The 26,591-nt window shown below is 44.0% G+C and overlaps 1 protein-coding gene across 2 annotated transcripts in view; it reads right to left on the bottom strand.

The window, feature by feature from the left end:
• RASGRF2 (Ras protein specific guanine nucleotide releasing factor 2) overlaps window positions 1-26,591 on the bottom strand; it is a 164,501-nt gene that overhangs the window by 21,406 nt on the left and 116,504 nt on the right. For both annotated transcript variants that reach the window (XM_084832076.1, XM_084832077.1), the window contains exon 18: window positions 19,175-19,281. In XM_084832076.1, coding sequence (XP_084688202.1) covers window positions 19,175-19,281 — 107 coding nt within the window. The remainder of the gene's footprint in view (window positions 1-19,174; window positions 19,282-26,591) is intronic.

Genomic DNA, 26,591 nt, shown 5'->3' with positions numbered 1-26,591 from the left:
GACACGGCAACCCGGCGGCGTCACAATTAATTATGTGAATGGCTGTCGTGCGCACAGCATGCGCAGGGACAGGGGAAGAAGCCACAGTGGCTTCTTTTCCCCCTATAATCATCTGAACTCGGTCAATGAATCAAAAAGGCAGCAGGAGATAAATAGATAAGGAGATAAGTGGACAAAGGGCCTTTGATACAAAAGAACATTAAGCAAGGGAGTATAGGGTTGGATCAAATGCTGGCCATCTGCCAGTGGAATGGAAACCGCTGATGAAATTGGTTTCCCCTCCCCACTGCAGCAGTCCAGGAGACCCTCCAGAGTAGATCTGGTAGCACCTCAGCCAACCCAGCCCAGCCACCCAGCCTCACCAGGTTCAGACATCACGACAACCTGCGCCCAGCAAAGCTAATTAGGCAGCTCACAACCGGCACGGGTGAGGAAGGAAAATAAGCCATCATGGCTTATTTTCCCTCCGTGATCATGTAAACCCACCCAATTATGGTGGGATATGCTGGGATATGGAAAACGGGTGTTTTATTTTGCCTGAAGTAGCGGCCAAGCAGGGAAATCCAAGGTGATGGGATCTGAAATAAAGGGGTTTATTTTTTAAACTGCTAAATACAACAGGGTCAGAGATTTCTGTAGTCAGGAAGTAACAGGAAAGTACATTAGTGTTACAAAATAGCAAACCTAAACCTATCTCAAGGAAACCCAAGTAGCAATGTTGTCTGGGTGAAAAGAAAGAAAAAAAAAACTCTGGGGAGAAATTGAGTTTTTAAGCATGAAGAAGGAAAGACTCCTAGAGAGATGTAAGAGTCTGAATTTCCCAGACTCTTACATCGGTAAGAGTAGATGAATCGGTAGATGAATTAAAATTGATGTTAATAGATCACCTCAGAGGCAGAGGTGCTGGAGAGGCTGAGGTAAATCCTCTAAGACATGCACATGCAGAAATGTCACCTCAGTATTTAGAATCTGAAAGAGAGAAACTGAGGGCAGAAATGCAACTGAGTGAAAGAGAGTTTCAAATGAAGGAGAGAGAGAAAGAGAGGGACAGAGAAATTGAACTGAAGAAATTAAGACAGAAAGAGGCAGAATTAAGATAGAAAGAGAGAGAGAGAGAGAGAGAGAGAGAGACGAGGGAATTAGAAAAAATAAAGTCCCAAAAAGAAATTGATATGGAAAGGATTAAATTGGAAAAAGAGAAAATGTTGAGGAAGGATAAAAGGAGAACTGAGGAGGGTTTTCAAAGCCAACACAGAGTGGGAAAAATATGTTCTCACAGTGGTAGACTTTGCCACACGATATCGAGATGCTGAGGCACTAAGAGCCACAGATGTCACTTCTGTAGCTGAGGCATTGTTCAAGGTCTTTACACGTTTCAGGTTCCCACATGAATTAATCTCTAATTTAGGGACAGTTTTCCTGTCAGAGGTTGTAAAGTGCCTGTTTTAAGTGCTGTCGTATCAGGTACATAACATCTACAGCGTACCACCCCCAAACTAATGGTTTGATCAAGAGATTTAATGGCACACTTAAAAGCATGATAGAATCATACATAGTGAACCACCCAAACGATTGGGACAAACGTCTCCCATGCATGCTATTTGCTTACTGCAATGCCCCAGGAATCTACTGGGCTCTCTCCATTTGAGCTTATGTTTGGCCAGAGAGTCAGGGGGCCCTTAGCAATTCTTAAAGGGTGCTAGGAGGGAGAGATCCCAGAAAACTGCACCTCTACAGTTCAATATGTGCTAGATCTTCAACAGAGACCGAAAGAGATGGCAGAATAGGCACAACACAATTTCACAAAGGCACAGTACAAGCAAAAGCTCTGGTATCACCAGAAGGCCAAGCTAAGACGTTTTGAGATTGGTGATAAAGTGATGGTTTTCCTGCCCAGACACCACAACAAATTAGAGGCCACTTGGGTAGGGCCTTACACTGTCTGAGATAAAAAAGACCCCACCACCTATGTTGTTACCAAGGTAGCTGGGGAGAAGAGTAAGATCATGAACATCAATATGATCAAGCCCTACTATGAGAGGGAAGCTGCTGTGTATCACCTCTCCATACTCCCTGCTAATGAACAAAAAGCTGAACAAAATTTGCTTATGGAAAGTAAAGAGAAGGCAGGAGTAGAGCAGATAAAATGGGCAGAAGAAATACCTGAGGACATCAAAAATGCCATACTAGAGAAGCTAACAAAGAAGTCCAAGTCTCCAAGCAGCATCAAAACAACAAAAGAAAAAAGGTAGCAAAGACAAGAAATCTGAAAGACAGACAAGGAAGAACTACAACAAATTGTTACAGTGCTCATTGCAGAAACTTCAAGAATATCAAGCTGAGATTCACCATGTCGCTGGAAAAGACAACCTTGTTGCAGACGGCCTGTCCAGAAGAGAAGCTTCCAGTGTTCCCATCACATAAGACTTTGTTCCTGAACAGAAGGGCTATTGGCCAGAAGGACTCTGTTGCATGGGCCAATACCTTCTCTTCCACCAACTCTGGGTGAGAGCGGAGGGTTTGTTGGGGTTTGTTTGTTCTGGGATGGGTTCTGTGGGAGGAGAATTTTTCTTTTGCAGGGGTTTCATAGTTGAAAAGAGGACTGCAACATGGACATTTTGACAACAGCGTTTTGGACTCACTTATATGAACAGGACTCATAACGCATTTACCTGCAGCATTCAAGCTCCGGATCAATACTTGGTGGGCAAGTAACGTCTGCTGCTTGAAAATGGGGAAGTGGGGGGATATTGTTACAAAATCACAATGCTTGCCATGTGGAGTTTATATTAATGTTTATACATGTTTGCTGTGTTAAATAGAACCTAGGTAAGTTAGGGTTCACTGGTTGGTAGTGAGTCAGTGACAAGTGGGAGGGGCTTGTGTGTGTGTGTGTGTGTGTGTGTGTATGTATGTGAGAGAGAGAGAGAGAGAGAGAGAGAGAGAGAGAGAAAGGAGACTGAGTTTATAAAAGGCAGGAGCCGACAGTTTTTAAATTATAAAATCCCACGTCTTGTTCATGTTTCTGTGCTACCAATAGTGTTCATATTTCCTTGGTACTTCTCCTGATTGAGTAAAGGAAACCAATTAGGCATATTGGGTGTCTCTTTTACCTGATGAGTTTAGGGGCTGAAGCTTGTGGGACAAAGAGGACAGCTGTCCCAAAGTGGAGGCAGACAGACCTGAGGGAGGGTTACATCACAGTCACCTTCCTACCTTTTTGGCTCATTCACAAAGGTAATAGCTGATAACTGTTTAGTGAACTCTGGGACTTGTCTGGGCTAGGGATGGCAGAGAATTTCTCCCCGAAACTTCAGGGGGCCGAGCGCCAACGCGTTCGGCCCCCCGAACAAGTTTCGGGGAGAAATTCTCCGCACACCCCCGCCCCCCGCACACCCCCCGGGACGGGACTTACCTTTGCCGAATGTCCCTCCCGGCGGCGGGTCCAGCCGGCGGTTCGGCGGGTGCTCGTGCGGGGCGGGAGCGGCAGCCGGTCTTTCGACCAGCTGCCACCGCCGCCATTCCAAGAAAAGAAAAAAAAACAAAAACGCCCCCATGATAGGCTACGTGACGATTAACGTAGCCTATCACGGCTAGATTTGCAAAGTCAGCCGTGATAGGCTACGTAAATCGTCACGTAGCCTATCACAGGTGACTTAAAAAAAAAAAATGCGTGTACGGATAATGGCGGCCCCCATAGGGAGCCGCGATTCCCGTTCCTTATTTGGTCGCTGTAGTCTACGTAAAGATTTACGTAGACTACAGCGACCAAATAAGGAACGCGAATGGTGGCTCCCTATGGGGGCCGCCATTAGCGTACACGCATTTTTTTTTTAAGTCACCTGTGATAGGCTATGTGATTATTAACGTAGTCTATCATGGCTGACTTTGCAGATCTAGCCGTGATAGGCTACGTTAATCATCACGTAGCCTATCACGGGGGCGTTTTTTTTAAAAAAAAAAACTTCGGAGTTCGCGGCCGGGCGAGGCGGGAAGCCTCCTCCCCGGCCTGAATTTCGGCTGGGGCGAGGCGGGAAGCCTCCCCCTGGCTTCAATTTCGGCCGGGGCGAGGCGGGAAGCCTCCCCCCCCGGCCTGAACTTTGCGGGGGGAGCAGCGAAGCGCCTCCCCCCCCACCGCGAACAAGCTTCGACGACAGGTAAGTGACTTTCGTCCACCCCTAGTCTGGGCAAGAAAACCTGGATCCATCTTTTACAATCAGAGCCACTGGCTTATAGAGACCCAAGTCATTTAGGCCAACTCCAATCTTATTACAATAGGTACTTACTGAAGGAGGGCATTCCACAAGGTCAAAATCATCAAGAAAAGGCTCTTTTCTTGTGAAAGCCAAATTAGCCTCACCATAAGATAGAATCTGAAGTACGGCATCACTTGTAGCTCTTAATTGCAAGGGATGTTCTTACAGGTGGAGGCATTTTCCCAAGATAATTAGGACCCAGGCTATTGTAGGGCTTTAAAGGTAAAAAATGTTGGCTCAGCATGTTGGCTCAGAAATTAATTTTCAGGCAGTGAAGTTGTATTAGAATCTGCAATATATGGCTATGCTGACTCAAACCTATCAAGAAGCGAGCATTTGCATTACAACTACATTATTTTGACGTAAACCACTTAGGGATTTTAATATATTAAGTGGTATAAAAGTATTATAAACAAACAAACAAACAAACTGATTTTATTTATTTTATTTTAAAAGCTTATATCCCATCTATGTTCCTACAAGGGAAGTCAAGGCAGTGAACAGGCACAATCAGCAATATTTAAAACAAAATGTACCCTCCCCCCAGATAATAAACAACAGTTTGTAAAACCAGCAGTTAACCATATGGGCTAAAAGGGGCTATTAAAATGTTTAACCAAATGCCTTCTTAAAGAGCAACATTTTTACATACCACCTAAAATAGTATGGTGTCAGGGGCCAGGGCATGAGAAATCTCTGTTGGCAGAGCAACTACTGAGAAGGTTCTAGTCTATATCTTGAGGCTGCCCGCCTACCTTCATAAGGCCAGGGGATCTGAAGTAGTGTCTCAGATAACAACGGGGCATGCAGGGAGAAACTTATGAAAGAAGGTGGTCCTTAAGGTACTCAGGCCCCAAGTCATGTAGGGTTTTAAAGGTTAACTTTAGCACCTTGAATTGAGCCCAGAAATAAACTAGCAGCCAGTGCAACTCAATTAAACAAGGAGTAACATGGTCAACACACCTAGCTCTCACCAACAACCTAGCTGCCACACTTTGCACCCATGGCAGTTTCTGTAGTTATTACCCAAGGAATCTCATTTATGCTTAAAACTTACATATGGTATTTCTGTATCAGACCTAGAAAGTATACATTGATTCTGAGGCTAAATCAAATCTTTTATCTTTTTTAATACCTGTGTCCCTATCCAGAAGAATTAAGAATATTTCCAAAGATTAAACACTGGGGTAGATGGGGTGGGAATCAAGGCAATGCATGTGTATCTTCTGTGGATGTTCATGCATGGAGTCACTGAGAAGCAATAATTCTAGCCATTTGCATTTGAGCTTAATGCAGATGTTTCGATAAAGGATTTACACTAAAAGCTCCATCTATCCAGTATATTTGTAGCCGTTCCTTTTATACTGATTGTTTGCTGTCATGTGGGTAGCAATTCAGCATCTGTTTCCATAGAAACCGAAACAATAGTCACTAGCAAAGTTCTTGAAACTCCTGTACATTTGAATGTATGATTAGGAGAGACGTTCTATACATATTTCTAAACATTTTAATTCTGGCTTCTAGTGACTTCTTCAGGGGCTTACTAAACAAATGTTTGATTTATGTTATCCTCTGAGCAAAGCTTGCTGGTAGAAGTCGTGCTACATACCAGAAGCAAGAAACTATTGACCATATGCATCCAATGCTTCACCATTACTGACATATCTGAAATAATAATGTGAAAAACTCTATATGCTCTGTAATATGCTTATTATTATTAGCCATCTTTGACCCTCTCAAGGGATCTGCAAAGACTAACAACAACTCTTTGCATCTACACAGGACTTCAGAGAGCTCAGTGGCATTACATATATGATAATGGTGAACTCCTTACCACACTAGGTCAGGGTTAGTTATGTGAGAGGGTTGCAGATTCCCATTAGCCAACCCTGACAACAATGCATGAACTGGCCAAGCCGGCAAGCCCCTTGCCAGCTGTACATTCAGTGGCTGTATGAAGGGGACCGGAACTGCCTTATGTTCCTTCCTATTCCTTCCTGTGGAACAGTTGGCCCAGTTGAGTAGGGAAACGCAAGTGTCAGGGCCCCCATTCTTAAGCTCTTTCCATTGCCTTAGTAAAATGTGGCTTTTCAGGGAATCCTTTGTGGGAGTCCCATAGTGGCAGGGGTCTCATGCTGTCTGTTTTGATTAGGGTCGCTCCTTCCACTTTTTGTTTTATTTCACTGACTGATTTATTATTGCTATTGTTATGTCTGATATGGTCAATAGCAGTTTGGATGTTGGGTTATCATTCGTATTTTATAATGTAATGTATACTGCTTTGAGAGTTTTTATTTTTTTAAAAAGAAAAATGGGATAACTTTTTAAAACAAAATAAATAAATGTCATTTACATAGTGCTTTAGAATGCTCAATGGCATTACATACATTATCTTTCTGTAATCCCACTTTATCATCTATTTGATGAGCAGAGCTTAAAAGTACTTGGCCTATTCAAATTGCCTTTTGACCAAATGTTCATCAGTTCAGTTTCAGCTTTCTGAGGCTCTATAGACTGTGGAAACTGTATTATAACTACAGGCAAGAATAAGGGATATACTCCTTCCTAAATTCAGGGTGGGAAGGTTGTTAATTTGGACTGCTCCATTCTGAGTCTTAGGTGTGTGTGTTTTAACCTCCAGGGCCCCATCTATACGAGCCTTTTACTTTGGCACAGCTGTGAGTCAAGATCCCTTGGGACAGACGACACAGTCGCCACTTCACAGCCATCCATGGTTTTCTCCTGGAAAATACAGATTTCCATGGAGGCGTTTTGCTGTGATGTTTTTCGTTTGCTGCAGATTTCCCATGGTTGCGAGCTGTCTGTCCCTTCCCCAAACCAACTTCACATTTTGCAGTGGGTGTGTTGTAGGCATGCATAGTGCTTGCATCACTCTGTGATGCCCCTTTGCTCCTCCCATCCCTTCGCAGCTGCGCAGTTACAGAGGCACAGAGAGCCATTTTCATTTATTTAATCACACTTTTGTTTGTGATCGCACATGTTTGCAGCTTTGTACCTTGGCAATGGTTGCTTTTGGACTCAGTGCCCAAGGTCCGGGGGGCGGGGGTCTTGGGGGAAGACTAACTTCGCTCCGGCCACCATTTTGGAGCAATGGGTAGGCACATACTGCTCACGGCTTGTGAGTGCAAACCATCGTGAGAGTCTCAGGCTGGGGAACTGACAAACAGATGGCATGGAAAAGAAGGAGCACAGAACACCCACTTTTTATCTAACAAGGGATGGACAGACACAACAGACCCCCTAAAATACAAAACAGCCACTGAAGTGTTGCACCCCCACGCTCCCGGGACTGCACAGCTGCGCATTAAAGTATAATGGCAAAAAAAAGGGGCACCATAAATGGCGAGTGTATCCCAGCAGAAACTAATTCAAAGCTGAAATGCTGTGCAGTTGTGACGGAGTGAAGGGTGAAAGCAGTGCCATGTAGACAGGGCCCAGCCCTTAGTTATTTTTCCACTACACCTCTGGATTTAAAGACTCACTCCCCATAGTGTTTTTTTTCCGTCTCTGTACTTTGAAACTTTTTAGCACATACTTTTTATGTAAAATGAAGCCAACAGCAGTACTGTGGCCACTGTTTTCATTCCGTTTGACAGGATCAGCTTTGGAAAACAGAGTTCCTAGCTAAACGTTTGGGAGGAATGTCATCTAGAATTCTCAGGCATAAGTGATCAAAGCAAGCAACTGGCTAGTGTGGAAGTGATCGATGTATGCGAGTATGGCCTGTGTCAGGGGTCAGCACTGTCGGGCAGCTATCAATGGCCTGTGCCCTCAAGAGGCCCCCTGCTGTTCAGCCACCACCCCTGAACTCCCAATAGCCGTCCCACAGCTAGCCTGATTTCTGGGATCAATGGCCTTACTTGGGTGTTTAGCATTATGCACATGAGCCTCCTCCACCCTATACTTTCCTCCTCCAGCATAGCATGACTGCGAGGAGATCAGGAGCATTTTCTTTCATTTTCAACTAACTGCAGTTTGCTGTTTTGTTTGAACCAGGAAATGAGTTAGTTTTACTGTGGTTTATCCGAAGAAGCCAGGAGCATAAACCACAGTTTAAAGTTGGCTTGTTCAGACAAACCATATTTAAAACTAATTACAATTTTTCCTTGTCTGGACATAGTGACAAACCACAGTTAGTTGAAAATGGAGGCAAATGCTTCCGGTGTCCTTGAGGCTGCACTAGAGGAGGAGGAGGGGTGCATATGCCTGAAGCTAGTTCACATAGCATTAAATCATAGCTTAGTGTTATGTCCAAACTCAGCCAATATTTCTATACCAAACACTTCACTATCGATAGTAAAGTCTGTTATTTTGACTGTGCAAAACATTCATGTCAAAATAATTGAACTCACAGTGGGAAGTCACTGAGACAAAATTCAACAAAGGTTCACCCTTAATCTATTTTGTCTCTTCAGGCACATTGCTCATGATTAAATAATACATAAAAGTATTAAAATATATATTTGTCCTGTGAATCTTTGGCAAGCTCTATGTTACTCATGATATTTGGTTTTCAGGCTGTGTCTACTGATCTGTATCTAAACTGCAGAAATCTCCAACATAGAGAGCAAATGAAAGTTAAGAGCATTGCTCAAATCTAATAGGCAATAGGTTGTTGCTATGCAGCCAAAAGGCTTTTCACTTTCCTTGCAGTACAGTTATATTTCTGTGCAATTTCTAGATGGCAGCCTTTTTTTTTTTTGCACATTTCTTGACAATAATTTATTTTCATTCTTTTTCCTCTTTGAAGGTTCTGATTTTAATCCCTTTTTTTACAATACACACCTCTCATACTTTTAAACTTTTTTTGGAAACCAAAAGCATACTCCTCACTTGCTTTTACCTGGCTAACTGTGTAATAATTATAAAGTAATCTGGATAAATGCTTATTTGTATAGGTGGACAAGCTAAAATATTAAACAATATACATATATGATTAATGTAGTGCTTTAGATCTCTTAAGCAAGGGCAACTTTCTATCTTCTTCTTTAGCATTTTTGCAATGAAGCCTTTTGCAGGCAGGCTGGTGATGAGTCCCTCAACTTCCATGTGAAAAAGAGGAGGAGAAATGCTGCTTGTCAGCATAAATGATAAATCTAAGAACTCTGCGTCTTACATATAGAGAAAGTGCATTTGTTACAGATTGTTACATAATACTGTGCACTGAAGAGGTGAGGAATGCAAAGTACCTTTGAGATGCTTTGCCAGGATATTGTAGGAGCAATGGCACTCTGGGAGCTAAACACCCATATTCCGCCCACACCAGGGCCACTTTGCACATTATGGGGCAACCAATACATCACCATGGAAACTGAATACATGTTGAGATCATGATAAAATACACACATATGCCCCTAACTTTCTAGAGAAAGGAGAGGAAAAATCTACAAAAAATTAAACATGTCAGATGATAACAACAACAACAATAGAAACTGGCTTACAAGACCCTTTTTTGTAAGCCTGGTGAAGTATGGTACACAGGCAAGCAAAGTCACTTGGGCATAATCCAGAGAAAAATTATGTGTCTTGGCGAGAAGGCACTCTCTCAAGTATACTGGTCCCAGGTTGTTCAGGGCTTTGTACACTAGCACTAAAACCTCAAACCTGGCCCGGTAGCAAATAGACAGCCAGTGCAGTTCCCTCAGCAAAGGAGTTACATGCTGAAAAGTGGCAGTTCCCGACAACAGCCAAGCTGTTGCGTTCTGTACTAGCTCCAGCTTCTGGAGCAGCCTTAAGGGCAGTCCCACATAGAGTGCATTGTAATAATCCAGTCTTGAGGTTACTAGTGCCTGTACCACTGTGGCCAAGTTATCCCTGTCCAGGACAGGCTGTAGTTGGCGAACCAGCCAAAGCTGGTAAAAGGCACTCCAAGCCGCTTGGGCCTCCAGTGACAGTGATGGATCTAGGAGTACCCCCAAACTATGGACCTGATCTTTCAGAGGGAGTGCAACCCCATAACAGGCAATGAGCCTATATCCCAGACTCAGTCGGGAACCACTCAACCTCCATCTTGCGAGGATTCCGTTTCAGTTTATTGGCCCTCATGCAAACCATTATTGCGTTCAGGCGCTGGTCCAGGACTTGCACAACCTCTCCTGATTCAGATATCACAGAGAGGTAGAGATGTGTGTCATTAGAATACTGATGACACTTGGCTCCAAATCCCCTAAGGACCACTCCCAGTGGCTTCATATAGATGTTAAATAACATTTGGGACAAGATGGTACCCTGCGGAACCCCACAGCTCAATTGCCAAGGGGCCGAGGAATGTTACTTTCTGAAATCAGCCCCACAGGTAGAAATGGAACCACTGTAACACAGTGCCTCCTATACCCATGGCACAGAGTCGATCCAGGAGGATACCATGGTAATGGTATCAAAAGCCAATGAGAGACTGAAAAGAATTAACAGGTTGCACTCCCCCTGTCCCTCTCTCGATAAAGGTCATCCATCAGGGTGACCAAGGCTGATGTTACCAGGATGAAACCCACATTGGAATGGGTCTAGATAATCAGCATCCTCCAATAATGCCTGCAGTTGTTCTGCCACTACCCTGTCCAGAATCTTCCCTAAGAAAGGGGTATTTGCAACTGGGCGGTAGTTGTCTAATACCATTAGGTCCAGAGTGGGCTTCTTCAGGAGCAGTCATACTACTACCTACTTAAGGACAGCAGGGACCGAAGAGAAGCATTCACCATACCCTGGACCCACCCAGTCATACCCCCTTGGCTAGCTTTTATTAGCCAGGAGGGGCAAGGATCAAGGGGGCACGTGTTTGGTCGCATTGCTGCAAGCACCTTGTCCATGTCATCAGGCCACAACAACTGAAATTGATCCCACAAAATCAGGCAGATGGTGGTGTCAGACACCTCAACTGGAACTGCGCTAACAACAGCATCAAGTTTGCTACGGAGACAAGTGATTTTGTCCTCAAAGTGCGATGCAAAAAGGCCACAGAGGGTCCTTGAGGGGATCAGAGCCCCATTTGCTGGGGAGAGTGTTAGCCCCCGGACCACCTGAAAGAGCTCTGCTGGATGGCTACTTGAGAATTCAATGGAGGCAGCAAAGTAAGCCTTCTTTGCTGCTCGCACTGCCACACAATAGGCATGATTATGTGCTCTAGAGCGTGCTCGGTCATCTTCACTTTGAGACCTACACCATTTACGCTCTAGCTGATGTCCAGCCTGTTTCATTGCTCATAGCTCCCCAGTATTCCAGGGAGCAGAATGGGCTCCACAGTACTGGAGAGGGCACTCAGATGCAATCAAGTTGATGGCCCTCTGCATCTCACTGTTCCACAGTGAGGCTAGGCCCTCGGCTGGATCAGCAGCTTTCTCTACTGGGAAATTCCCAAGAGCATTCAGAAATCCAACAGATTCCATCAGTCTCCTGGAGTGGACCATCCGAATGGGTCCCCACCCCTACAGGGGAGAAGTAATGTCATGAGTTCAAATCTCACCAGGAAATAATCTGATCATGACAATGGGGTTACTTGGACACCCCTCCCCTATTTTCAAATTACTCATCTCACAACTTGGAGCAAAGACCAAATCAAGGGTGTGCCCTGCTTCATGTGTTGGGCTGATGACAAACTGAGACAGCCCCATGGTTGTCATGAAGGCCATGAAGTCCCGAGCTGGAGCTCCAGAGATAGCCTCAGTTTGGAAGTTGCAGTCACCCAAAACTACCATCCTAGGTTCCTCCAGCACCACACTTGGGACAACCTCTGCCAGCTCGGTCAGGGAGGCTGCTGGGCAGCAGGGTGGGTGGTACATCAGCAGCATCCCCAATCTGTCTCTATGGCCGAACACCAGATGCAGCCCCTCAAGGCCTGCTCCAAGGTGGAGTGCTTTCCTGGTGATAGACATCATAAAATCATAGAATAGTAGGATTGGAAGGGGCCTACAAGGCCATCGAGTCCAACCCCCTGCTCAGTGCAGGAATCCAAGTCAGAGCATCCCTGACAGATGGCTGTCCAGCCTCGTCTTGAATGCCTCCAGTGTGGGAGAGCCCACTACCTCCCTAGATAATTGGTTCCGTTGTTGTATTTGCTCTAACAGTCAGGAAGTTTTTCCTGATGTTCAGCCGGAATCTGGCTTCCTGAAACTTGAGCCCATTATTCCGTGTCCTGCACTCTGGGATGATCAAGAAGAGATCCTGGCCTTCCTCTCTGTGACAACCTTTCAAGGACTTGAAGAGCGCTATTATATCTCCCTTCAGTCTTCTCTTCTCAAGGCTAAACATGCCCAGCTCTTTCAGTCTCTCTTCATAGGGCTTTGTTTCCAGTCCCCTGATCACCTTTGTTGCCCTCCTCTGAACCCTCTCCAGTTTGTCTGCATCCTTCTTAAAAGGTGCCCAGGACGGGACACAGTACTCCAGATGAGGCTAGCAGTGCTGAGTAGAGGGGAACTGGTACTTCCTGGGATTTGGAAGCTATGCTTCTATTAATGCATCCTAAAATAGCATTTGCCTTTTTTGCAGCCACATCACATTGTTGGCTCATATTCAGCTTGTGATCTACAATAATTCCAAGATCCTTCTTGCTTGTAGTGTTGTTGAGCCACATATCCCCCATCTTGTAACTGTGCAGACTTGGCATTTATCCCTATTAAATTTCATTCTGTTGTTTTCTGCCCAGCACTCCAGTCTATCAAGATCACTTTGAATTTTGTTTCTGTCTTCCAAAGTATTAGCTATCCCGCCCAATTTGGTGTCATCTGCAAATCTGGTCAGTATTCCCTGCACCTCCTCCTCCAAGTCATTAATAAAAATGTTGAAGAGCACTGGGCACAGGACTGAGCCCTGCAGTACCCCATTCGTTACCTCTCCCCAGTTTGAGAAGGTCCCATTGATAAGCACTCTTTGAGTCCGATTCTGTAGCCAACTGTGGATCCACCGGATTGTTGTTTCATCTAGCCCACTTTGAACTTGTTTGGTCATCAGAATATCATGGGGCACTTCATCAAAAGCTTTGCTGAAGTCGAGCTATATGATGTCTACAGCATTCCCACAGTCCACAAGGGAGGTGACTTGATCAAAAAATGAGATCAGATTTGTCTGGCAGGATTTGTTCTTGGCTAATCCATGTTGGCTTCGAGTAATCACTGCATTGTTTTCAAGGTGCTTACAGATGGATTGCTTTATCATCTGCTCCAGAATTTCCCCAGGGATTGATGTCAGACTGACTGGTATGTAGTTCCCAGGTTCCTCCTTTTTGCCCTTTTTGAAGATAGGGACAACATTAGCTCTCCTCCAGTCATCTGGCACTTCACCTGTGGTTCTATGAACCATGGTTCTATGAACCATGGCAACTCCCCCTGCCCCCAGCCCTCCAACCTATGTTGGTGCTGCACCGAGCTTCTCATCCACGATTAGGTTGTGGGTGAGTGCAGTCTTATTGTAGACCGACCTGGCATAAACCACAAGACAGGAGGGCACAGGGGATGAGCTACCAGGTACAAGAGCTAGAGGAGGGGGGTTGAAGGGGAACAGTGTATAAACATCTGTGACCCATTCTACTGTGATGTCCCAACCCCTTCCTACCATATTTCCTTCTGCCCCAAGTCACTGGGATAGAGGCACCATCTCCATGAATCCCTGTACTTTCTAAGCACATCCTTGCCACAATAGAGCTTCCCGTACACTCTTAACACCCACTCACAACTCAAACATACTCACAACCATTCAAAACTCACATACCCCATTCATCCAATCAATCACCCACAGCCGACTTAACACAGTCGCAGATAATAGTTAGTGGAAATGCCCAGCCACTGGTCATATAAAGGACAGCAGGCTTGCCAACCCACCACCAAACTATTTCTCAGTCATTCAGAGCTACTTCTGCAGGCTCATATGCACCTGGAGTATTAATGGAACTTACATGCCCAGATACCTAGATGTTACAAATGACATGGTGCTACCATTGCAAATGGCATCCTTGTGTCTGGTTTTCCCCTTCTTCCCTTGTAGCATCTAGTGAAACTTACCATGCAATGTCATCAAACTAGTTTCTATGGCCCTTCTCTAGATTACTGGTTGCCACTCTCAGGACTGGCAAATATCTGGGCAAGGCAATATCATAATGTTACATATAGACCAGGTTTGGACAATTGCAGAGGCGAATAAGCCATCATGGCTTCTTCCCCTGTCCCTGCACATGCTATGCATGCAACTGCTATTTGCATAATTACCCACGATGAAGCACGAGTTGCTGTGTTGTCCGAACCTGGTGTGGTGTGCAACGGAGGTGACGTCTTACCCACACCACAACCCATGGCTTGGAGTAGGGGTAGGGGTACAACCCATGGCTTATAACACTGCAGGTAATTATAAAAATAGCAGTTGCGCCCACAGCATGGGAGGGGGAAGACGCCACGATGGCTTCTTTCACCGCCATGATTGTCTGAATGTAGCCAGTGAGTTTCACAAGATGTTAGAGGACGGGGACAGCTAGACTAGAGGATGTAGGTTTCAGCAGCATCCTTGTGTTGCCTGATATGGTTTCACCCACTGTATGACTGACTTCAGTAACACAAAAAACACTCTTCACTTTTATCTTGACTGCATCCCAGAAGCATTCAAAAAATCCCAAATAGTGAAAAATTGGCAAGAGATATGAGTGATAAAGCCCAATGCAGGCTATTGCCAGGATTCCTTTTGCCCCCACTTTACTTCAAAGGCTGAAACATGCACAGACAAGAGGCTTCAGTCTACAGCTTTTAATCCATTAATTCACAGGGTCATACAGATGCAAATTCTCAGTGACTCTGAGTCTACAAGGAATGCCTTCAGGGGTTCAAAAGGTAGTTACGAAAGTTGCCAGCTGTTTGAAGAGGAAGGCAGTCTCACTAGCCTAACTTAAGGGGGGGAGGTCCCTCTCTTCTCATGAGGCTCCTAAGTGCAGCTTTTCATGCAAGGCCAATCAGGTAGACCGTCTAAGTTCCGCCCCCGCCTTCTCTCTCTTCGCTCTGTGTCTGTGCCTGGCGTCTATTAGATCAGACTCCCTAAACTCCGCCTCCCCCTGTTCGCTGTTTCTCACGGGGGGGGGGTGAAGAGGGACCCTCATCCTCAGCCAGCTGGACATTTGTAACCTGAGAAGCTGGCCTAATCATGTCTGGACTAGCCTGGGAAAACAACTCCCCCATGTCTGGCGGTTCTCCTTCAGAATCTGAACTACTATCCCACTCCCTGTGCTCAGAAATGCCCCTGACATCTATAGCACAATTTAAAGTATTGCTATCACGTAGGTGCAGGTGCGTAGTTTTGCTGGAGGGGAAAAGAGCACTGCTGCAAGAGGAATGCCTGATATTCATTTACATGTGAACTCCAACACTGAGGGAACTGAATAAACCACCTCCAGCACAAAGGGATAAAAAGCAGCCTACCCCAGCTGGTGGCCTGCAGATGTATGGTACTACAACTCCTATAACCCTGAGCCTGATTGTATATAATATGTTTAAATGTACAATCTATGCTAGTAAAATGACTCCATCATTCTCAAAGACCTTTTACTGTTTTGGTACTCCATAATCTGATATTGTACAGTAACCTTGAAAGAACAATCTAGCCAATAGGGATTGTCAGGTAACTGTTGTCAGTAGTGGTTTAAATAAATAAATAAATAAGTCTGACACTTCTGCCTGCAAGTCTTCTGAGTTAGAATGTCTAATGTCATCTCCAAAAGCCCACTTGCTAATGAAGAACCTGTCAAACCCAAGCAGAAGCAACTGTAATGTACCTCTAATTAGTCTGACTGATTGTATGCTTGCCTTGTAGTCTGAGGAAACTCACATTTCCTGAAGGATTGCAGAAGATCAAACCCTTACACATCAACTTTTTTGCTGGAGCAGTGCAATGATCAACCCTATTAAATATTTTATACATGACCATAGAGGTGCCAAATTTGGCATTTAGTTGTACAAATACATTTGAGATTCTCCCAAGAGAAAAGCCAAGCAGTTAATCAGAATGCTCTTTTGTGGTTCTTATATTTGAATTAAACACTGAAAATCACATAGGAGCTAGAAAACTCTTTATAACTGTCGAATTCATAGGGTATAAGTTTACATGACTCTTGTCCATGTAAGCGAAGGAATCATACAAACTCACAGAGCCTTATAAAGTGCTTTGGAGCAAAAAGTTTTAAATTGCAAAGTGAATGTGAAATTCAATACATAATTATGGCACAACTTTCTAATGTACCTGGCCAAATTTGTAGGACTTGTTTATGTCAGTATTGATGCTGCTAGATCCTTCAGGCTGCAATCCTATACACACGTACTTGGAAATGTCCCATTGGACAAAGTGGGACTTACTTCTGAGTAAACATGCATACAATTGAGCTACATGAGTATAGTTTGTGATACATTTTAATAATTGTAATAAGTGACAAATCCTTCTCTCACAGGATCCTAACCACATTCAATACAAAGGAGATACAAACAGAGTTTGATCATCTGTAGATGCGATGGTGTTGAATTTACTGTACTATATTTTATTGGATTTGTTCATTCATAACTGCAGATGGGTAGTTGCTACACTGGTCATTAGTCCCTGAACTGCGTCACACTTCATGTTATTTTGTCAACGGAGTGCCCACACACATTTCTTCTAGGAATGAAATTCTAATGTGGGAAACGTTAACATTTCCCTACCACTGAACTACTCCTTGCTGCTGTTTTCAGGGGGGCAACCTCTCTTTTCCTCCATACAAGTTTTTTTTTTCATTTCATTTATTTGAAATGCCATTCAATTACTTTACATTGCTCTTAATTGTTTGTTGTTTTATATTTATTTATTTGCTATATTTATATCCTGGCTTTCCTCCAAGGGGCCCAAGGCAGCGTACATGATCCTCCTCCTCCTCTCCGTTCTATCCTCACAACAACTCTGTGATGTAGGTTAGGCTGAGAGTCAGTGACTGGTTCAAAGTTACCCAGTGAGCTTCATGGCTGGGCGAGGACTAGAACCCGGATCTCCCAGGTCCCAGTCCAATACTCTAACCACTACACCATACTGGCTCTCTCCCCACTATACAAGTCAATGAAGACAAGTCTTGACTGACTTGTGCTTGAGAAAAATTAAGGCTGCCTTGCAAATAATGGCTGGGTGAGGGAAGGCTGCCCCCTAAGAAGGAGCCTTGGGACAACAGGGCCTATGCTGGTTGGTGGGCTTCGATTCTGGGGGTACAGCCTTCACTTCCTCCCTTTGACAACTACCCTGATATATGCGCCTTCAAGACAGTCCCTGCTTGTGATGATAGTGAGAGAGGGACTTCTCCAAAAGAGTCCAATGGGGCTTTGATAACTGCCCCATTAATTGCCTTTGGAGCAGTCCCTGCTTTTGCCAACAGTGGCAGTTGTTACATGATTACTCAAAGGGGAGACTTCTGAAGCTTAAAAGTGAGGTTCTACCTTGAGTCCAAAGCGAAGCAGGCCTTGTCCAAAGCAGACCGATGGGAAGTGTCCCACTGTCCAAAGCACTGAAGTGGTGCATTAAACTTTTTTGTGCACACCTCTCCTACCTCCAGGATCATACCAGGTGCTGGATAACAACTGCAGGAAAGGGCTATTGCACTCATGCCCTGCCTGTTTCCCACAAGTTGGCCACTGTGGGAAACAGTATGCCAGACTACAAAGGCCTTTGGTATGATCCGGAAGGGCTGCTCCTTTGTAAATATGGAAGCCACCCCAAAACACTTCCACTTGACAACACTCCATATAGCAGGACATCTAGGGATGGATCCAGGATCTGCCATGGATGGTAGGGCTGCCTGTGCTCATGGAATGTGCCTTTGCCTAATTTTTGGACATCCCCTGCTCAAGTTCACCTTGTTCAGCAGAGCCCCCTGACCCTCTGTGTAGCATTTTCAGGGGCTGGAGGGGCTGTGTGGGGAGGAGGGGCAGGAAACTCTGCTTCTGCCAGGCCAGTTGCATACGCTTATATCTGGATCCAACTAGGGATGTCGAAGGAAACCATTTGGGAGGTGGCGCTCGGTGAGTTTTCTCCGGCTTGAACATCTGTGAGTTGGCCCAACTCAGCACGCAATGACTCAGGCCGGCCCATGGATTCTTTGGGGTAGGTGGGTGCACAAATCATGATTTGCACAAAATCACAGCTGTAAATAGTGCAATTTGCACAAAATTGTGGCTGTAAATGGTCTAATTTGCAGTTTCAGAGACTGCTCCAGACTCAGCTCACAAATGCAAGCTAAGCCGGGTCCATTGTGGTGATCCGTCAGGCCCCCAAAAGGCTGGATTTCCCCCCAACCGACAACCCTAGATCCAGCCCAATGCTTGTATGAAACCCACTGCAGGAGTCAGCCTAATCAGGTAGAGCAATTCCATGCTGGCTCCAGCCATGGCCAAAGAGATGCAGCACTGATGTGGAGATGTTCCATTGTTGAAATGACTCAACGGAGAGCTGCCACTGAAGCATTAGTTTCCACATGCAGAAAAACAATGGTTAAATCACCCATGAATGAACTTGTTACACTGCTTTTCTTCGGAAGGTGACAAGTGATAGGAGATCACCACAGAGCTAAGACGTGGGACTATTACAGTATACCTTTAACTAGTCATAGAGGAGACATATTTTGCTAAACCAGTGGTGGATTCTCAGCACCCCTGAGTGTGCCTCAGAAACTGATGGGTACAAACCTTTCTTATTAGTTTATTCATGACAGTGACATGTTGGGGGATTCCTTTGATGAAAAGTAAATCTTGTTCTATGGCAATTACACAGCAGCAATATCCAGAAGAGCCATTTTAAAAAGAGAACTTTGCAAAAATTATACTCCTGTTATTACAGAGCTTTCATGAAAAGCATATAGCAAGGGAAGTACAACTCTTTCACATGACTCAGATTTCACTGAAAGGGTGTAACAAAAAAAGTACCTGAGAATGTTTTGAGACCCAGTGGCGAAGGACATTCAGGACACGATTAGTGGCTGCTCGACGTATTATGAAGTCCTTATCACATGTTCGTTCAGAATTATTAAAACCTACACAATTTAAAAGATAGGTCGTGGTGAAATAAATGCAACTAGATGAAGGAAAAATCAAAGAGAATCACCAAAGGGAAATTCTTTACCATACAGCCCATTGGATAAAAGCATTTTTTTAAAAAATGTCCTTGAATACTAAAACTCTTAAAGGATTTTGAAGATTTTGGTTACATGTATATATATATATATACACACACACACACACATGAGAGAGTGTAAGTAAGTGCAGGTAGAGATAGGATTTAAACCTTTATAAATAAACAAATAAATATAATTGCTGTCTGAATTTGTTTCACACACTCTAAATGTGTGTTAAATATCGTACTACAATATTGTAGAGTAAAAATACTTTCCCCAGTCTAAAAGGAACATATGTGGAGCCCTTTCAGAGAAGTTAAACATCTGCCAAATCAGCTGTTTGACAGGAAATGGGAAATGTACCTTCCCTTCACCCTCCTAAAAGGCTGAGTGGAAGATTTTTAACGATCTTGAAAGGGGTCCATATGCACAGCACTAGCTATTGGATCAGAGTGGGGCACTGTACCCGCAGGCCTATTTTGGCATACTGTGGGCAAATGCAGGAAGAGGCTTCATGTGTCCATTGTGTGAAGAGGGGTCACACAATTACTGGGAAGTGGGGCCATGCTTCTGGCCCTATCCACAGATGTCCGTGCATTGGCATGGGATGTCCATACTAAAACAGCCTTCACATGGGCAGCTGGTAGAAGTTAGGGACGAAAAATCCACATTAAATTATTATTTTGTAGGGTCAGGGGAGAAACATCTTTGAGCACTAGGATGAGAGGGATATACTTTATTTGAAAATCTTTATTTGAAACCTTACCAAGGAGAGACGCACAGGGGAGACTCATAGGATACTACCTCATGAATTGTGCATTCATGCCTATTATATTTTATTTATTAAAGTTTATTGAGAACACAGAAGTAGAAAGGGTCTCCAGAAAAAAGGATAATTTTAATTACAAGTACATCAAGGCTTCTTCTATTTTAAAATACTCATTTCAAAAAAAGTGTGCACCTCTAGGTGTGTGAATGGCAGGGTTATTGTTTTTTGCCTGATCTGAGTTCCATACATGCCATCATTCACACCTTACAACAGCCTTCCGTAACTCAGTTGCTGCCAGTCAGAATAGGCCTGCCTTCTCCAACCCAGCACCCTCCAGATGTGTTGGACTACTACTCCCAACTTCCCCAGGCAGCATGGCCAGCTAGGCTGGCTGGGGATGCTGAGAATTGTAGTCCAACACATCTAGAAGGTGCTGGGTTGGAGAAGGCTGTCATGGATCTGATCTGGCAGTTGGACATGGGTCTGATCTGGCAGGGCTCTATTCTCATGCCCAAAGAAGCTTAAAAAAGAAAAGTTGGAAGGGAGTGCAAGGGCAACAAACAACAGAAATGAGGAACGGGAGAGGCAATGATAACAGAGGATTTATTACACTATAATTATTAGAAGAAAAAGTAATGTGAAATAACCTTTAAAAGAAATGTGCAGTAGCAGAATTTTTTGGCCTGAATCAACCTACTGATTCAAGAGAAGGATGCAGGGAGTGCAACCTTGCCCCTCTTACTTGACTTCTCTGTGGCTTTTGATTCTATCGATCATGGTATACTCCTGAACCAGCTCCATGGATGCACTATATTGCAGCGGTTCCACTCCTACCAAAGGATCAGCCTCAGAGGAGTGCTGCGGGAGTGTACCAGCCCCCTGACACTTGTGCTATGGGGTGCCCCAGGGCACTATTCTGTCCCTAATACTGTTTAACATCTATATAAAGCCGTGGGAATGAGCATCCAGGGATTTGGAGTAAGGTGCCATCAATATGTGGATGACACCCACCTCTATTTCTCTAGAACACCTGAATCAGATATGGTTATGCAGACTCTGGACCAGTGCTTGGATGCTGACCAGTAAACTGAGTCTGAATCCTGGGAAGATGGAATTACTGTGAGTGGGTGGGTCACAGGTCCGGAAAATAGGTCAGTTGCCTGTCCTGGATGGGGTTGCAGTCCCCCTGAAGGGACAGACATTTAGCTTGGGGGTGCTCCTAGATCCCCCCTTCATGGATCACTGCCTGGTTGTGGCGAAGGGGCTTGCGTAACTCAGTGAAGCCATAAGCTATGCCGTGCAGGGCCACCCAAGACGGACAGGTCATGGCGGAGAGTTCTGACAAAATGTGGTCCACTGGAGAAGGAAATGGCGACCCCCTCCAGTACTCTTGCCAAGAAAACCCCATGGAACATATCACAAGGCTAAAAGATATGATGCCGGAAGATGAGCCCCTCAGGTCGGAGGGTGTCCAATATACTACTGGGGAAGAGAAGGGGTATTTCCAAATAGCGCCAGAAAGAGTGAAGTGGCTGGGCCAAAGCCGAAAGGACACTCAGTTGTGGATGTGTCTGGTGGTGAAAAGAAAATCCGATGCGCTGTAAAGAACAATATTGTTTAGGAACCTGGAATGTAAGATCAATGAATCAAGGTAAGCTGGAGGTGGTCAAACATGAGATGGCAAGATTGAACATCGACATCCTGGGAATCAGTGAACTAAAATGGACAAGCATGGGCAAATTTAATTCAGGTAACCATTATATCTACTACTGTGGGCAAGAATCCCTTAGAAGAAATGAAGTAGCACTCATAGTCAATAAAAGGGTGGGAAAAGCAGTACTGGGGCACAATCTCAAAAATGACAGAATGATCTCAGTACAAATCCAAGGCAAACCATTCAACATCACAGTAATTCAAGTCTATGCCCCAACCACTGAGGCCAAAGAAGCTGAGGTTGATCGGTTCTATGAAGACCATAGAACCCTTCTGAAGACCATAGAACACCTTCTAGAACTAACACCAAAAAAAGATGTCCTTTTCACCATCGGGGATTGGAATGCCAAAGTTGGAAGTCAAGAAATAACTGGGATAACAGGCAAACATGGCCTTGGTGTACAAAATGAAGCAGGACAAAGGCTAATAGAGTTTTGCCAAGAGAACACGCTGATCATAGCAAACACTCTTTTCCAACAGCATAGAAGGGGAAGAAATGGAAGCAGTGACAGATTTTATTTTCTTGGGCTCCAAGATCACCGCAGACGGTGACTGTAGCCATGAAATTAAAAGACGCTTGCTCCTTGGGAGGAAAGCTATGGCCAACCTAGACAGCATAGTAAGAAGCAGAGACATCACCTTGCCGACAAAGGTCCGTATAATCAAAGCTATGGTTTTCCCAGTAGTAATGTATGGCTGTGAGAGCTGGACTATAAGGAAGGCTGAGCGCCGAAGAATTGATGCTTTCGAACTGTGGTGCTGGAGAAGACTCTTGCAAGTCCCCTGGACTGCAAGGAGGTCAAATCAGTCCATCCTAAAGGAAATCAACCCTGAGTGCTCATTGGAAGGACAGATACTGAAGCTGAAGCTCAAATATTTTGGCCACCTAATGTGAAGAGAAAAGTCACTGAAAAAGACCCTGATGCTGGGAAAGATTGAAGGCAAAAGGAGAAGGGGACGGCAGAGGATGAGATGGCTAGATAGCATCACCGATGCAATGAATATGAACTTGAGCACGCTCTGGGAGAGAGCGGAGGACAGGAAGGCCTGGCGTGCTTTGGTCCATGGGGTGATGAAGAGTCGGACACGACTTAATGACTGAACAACAACAAAGCTCCTAGATCCATCTTTGTAATATCCATCTATAGAACTTTTTTGCAATTAACCTTTTCAAGAAGCATGAACATCTTATAAATGTAGAAAGTATGTATTTAAGGTGACAGAATCAGGGCTATGCTAATTAATAAGGGCAATCTTAATGAAGTACAAAGTGATGTACTTTGAGAGAAAACATAGTAACTTCACAGAAAGGCATTGATGGGTCTATATTAATATAGTAACTACCTATGAAAAAAATGTGGGAGTCCTAGTAGAAAGAACGCTTAAAACATAAGCTCAGTGTGCTATAGCTATAGGCAATCCAGAAAGGAACAGAACTAAAAATAAAACAGCAAACACAATGTCATTACATAAATCTATGAGGTAGCTACATTTAGAATACTGCTAGCCCTTTTGGTTGTCCTATGTAAAAAAAAAAAAGATACTGCGTGGCTGGGGAAGATAAAGAAAAGCAACAAGTAACATGATCAAGGGCTTGAAAGAAAGGCTAAGAAAGTGGGAATTTTCCTACTCCCTAAAGAAAGTTTAGGAAGAAGGACTAAAGAATATGCAACAAAAGCTAACAAACGTATTAAGCATGTGGAAAGAGAGACTAAACATCCTCTCTCAAAACAGTTGGACGCAGAATGATCCAATTAAATTGACTGATAGTAGATTCAGGACAAAAAAACCTGATGTATTACTTCACTCAGCTATAAATTTATTGCCACAAAAGGTGGCACAAATTCCACTAGCTAAGATGGGTTCATAAAATGTAAGACATATTTATGGGGGACACAGCTATCAATTATTTTTACTCATAACAGCTAAGAATGGACCCTTCATGTTCAGAACAATATACCTATGATTATCAAATGACAGGAACCAAGAAGAAAGAATAACTATCTCCGTTTATGCCGTTTATTTGTCCACTTGCCAGGTGCATCTGGGATTGGGTGGTCTCTGTCAGAGACAGAACGCTGAACTATATGGATGCTTGGTCAGATTTAGCAAAGCAATTGTTAGGTTTTTAAGCATTAATCATCATAATTCTTTCTTCTACCACACACAGCAAACCTTCTCAGTAACTGGTTTCACTGGATCACTTTGATGAACAAGTTAGCAGCTAGACGTTTAACACTACAATCCTAAGGATGTCTACAGATAAGTGCTTCCCACTGAGTTCAATGGGGCTTGCTCCCAGGTAAGTACAGTCTAAGACTGCAATCTTATTGGTGAGTAAATGTGCTTAGAATTACTCCTTGTTAAAGATGTGCAAAAACACTTAGGGTAGCATCCAATGCTGACCAAGCGCCAGCAGGACTAACTGCTTGTGCAATGGGGATTTAGTGCTTCAGACAGAACCAGAAACAAGTGTTTCCACTCATTTCTGGAATGGGGCAGGTTGGTGGAGTTCACATAATGGAGCTCCGCCAACCTGTCCCAATCTGGAAACAAGTGTTTCCAAAAGTTTCGGGGCCTGCGTTATGAAGCGCTAAATTCCTGTTGCACACGTGGTGGGTCCCACTTGCACAACAGAATCAATATATTCTGTTAGAAGTTCCCGCATCAAATTTCCTCTCAAATTTGGACAGCTTCGGTGAATTTCACTCAGTTCCTTCAGATATCATTAAAACAATTCTCCCATTAAAACATGGAAACCTTCTACAAAAAAGTATGTCAAAAAAGTCATACATGCACACACACACACACACACACATCAACTAGTACTGTTCTTTAAAGTATTGAACATTATATAAGCTTATTCTGGAAACACTACATATGGACAAAATATTTCTGCCAATTTTTCCTTTGTGGAGCTTAAACATAATTTGATATTGCAAAACATCACATAATTTGCAGCTGACAGTATAACTAAGCTAAAGCATGCTTTAAATCTTGATAACTGCTTTTTGTAGTGGAAAGCAGCTTCAGGGAAGGGTGATTATCAACAGAGAAGCAGCATGGGAGGGAAGGGGTGATTAACGCTGCTTTTCTGCTGCAATTTCCCACAAGCGGTTCTAGATTCATGTTTACCCTCAGAGACTGATGCCTGAAACCCTGAAGTGTGGGAAAGTGATTCGGTCAGGAAAGTACAGAAGAAAATAAGTGGCTTGGGAGAGGGTAAAGCATCTGCATCCTGTCACTTCTGTGCTGAAAGTCACACCTCCCAAAGCTGCTTTTCCTGACAAAAACCCTGTTGGGACTTAAACATATGTGACTGCATTTAACATATAGGTTTAGCCCTTTGTATGGTTAATTAATTCTTCCCCCAAATTCTGACGTATGGGGAGAAAGCTACAATGGCTCATTAAAAATTCTGTCACTGACAGAGCCAATCACAGAATCACAGAGTTGGAAGCCACCTTGGAGATCTAGTCCAAGCCCATGCTCAGTGCAGGCTCTGCACTGCAGGGTGCAGCTACAGCATTCCCAACAGATGACCAGCAAAGGAGAGCCCACCACCTCCTGAGTCAGTTTATTCCACTTCCAAACAGACCTTGCTGTTAGGAAGTTTCTCCTAATGTTTAGACAAATTGTGCTTCCCTGAAACTTCCAGCCTCTGCGTCTAGTCCTGCTACCTAGAGCAACAGAGAACATAAGAACATAAAAACATAAGAGCCATGCTGGATCAGACCAAGGGTCCATCTAGTCCAGCATTCTGTTCACACAGAGCCCAACCAGCTGCCCACGGGAAACCTACAAGTGGGTCATGAGTGTAACAGCCCATGTTCCCCAGCAACTGGTGTACATAGTTATACTGCCTCTGATACTGGAGGTAGCATATAGACATCAGGACTAGTAGCCATTGATAGCCTTCTCCTCCAGGAATTTAACTGCCCAGAGATCTTTGGCTATGGGATGGTATAAAAGCATAATAATAAATAAAAATAATAACACCCTTTTAAAGCCATCCAAATTGGTGGCCAATTCTGGTCCAACTTCTGTACAACAGCTTTCAGATATTTGAATATCATTTCAGTATTAAAAGTTGTATTCCAAAGTAACATTTAAGAGAGAAATCCTAACCTGCAGATCCATTGTCTGGAGGTGGTTAGGATGGGGTGGAATTGCCTTTCCAGGTGGAGGAAAAGAAGTACACTCATGGAAAGTTCTGGGGACTGGTCAGGCCAGGCCTTAATTCCACTGGGGAGAATTTCTAGAAATGAAAGATCTGCCTGGCATGTTTCTCCGAATCCTCCTCCTATCCTGACTGGCACAAGTCAGCAGGGCTTTAGAAGTGGTGGATCATCCTCCGCTTCAGTCTTTCCCCACCCCAAAACTTAGGATTGCTTTGCTTATAAGCATTGGGCAGCAAAACCAGCCTCTCTTTCAAAAAGGAGTTTGTACACCAGCTTTATACAATGTGCATGGAAATGACCCCTTGCGTTGTGAACTTTACACTGTACACTATTATTAGCAACTTTGTGGTATAGATTATCAGCCATTTCTAATGCAAAGGGTTAAAAATAGCAAACTAAAATTATTAGTCTGAAGTTGATTTGTTAGGAACATAGGAAACTACCACCTTAAGATAGAACTTAAGGTTTTGAAGGTGATATTCCTTCCAGCCACTAGGTAATGCTACCTAATTGGACTTCTACTGACTTTTTTTATTACCTAGAGCACCACCTAAATTTATTTATTT

This window comes from Heloderma suspectum, chromosome 2 (genome assembly GCF_057233095.1).
Source record: "Heloderma suspectum isolate Gila_16-S chromosome 2, 16-S_ref, whole genome shotgun sequence".
NCBI classification, from domain to species: domain Eukaryota; kingdom Metazoa; phylum Chordata; class Lepidosauria; order Squamata; family Helodermatidae; genus Heloderma; species Heloderma suspectum.
Note: the sequence above shows the minus strand (reverse complement) of the source record. Positions and strands in the feature narration are given on the sequence as shown.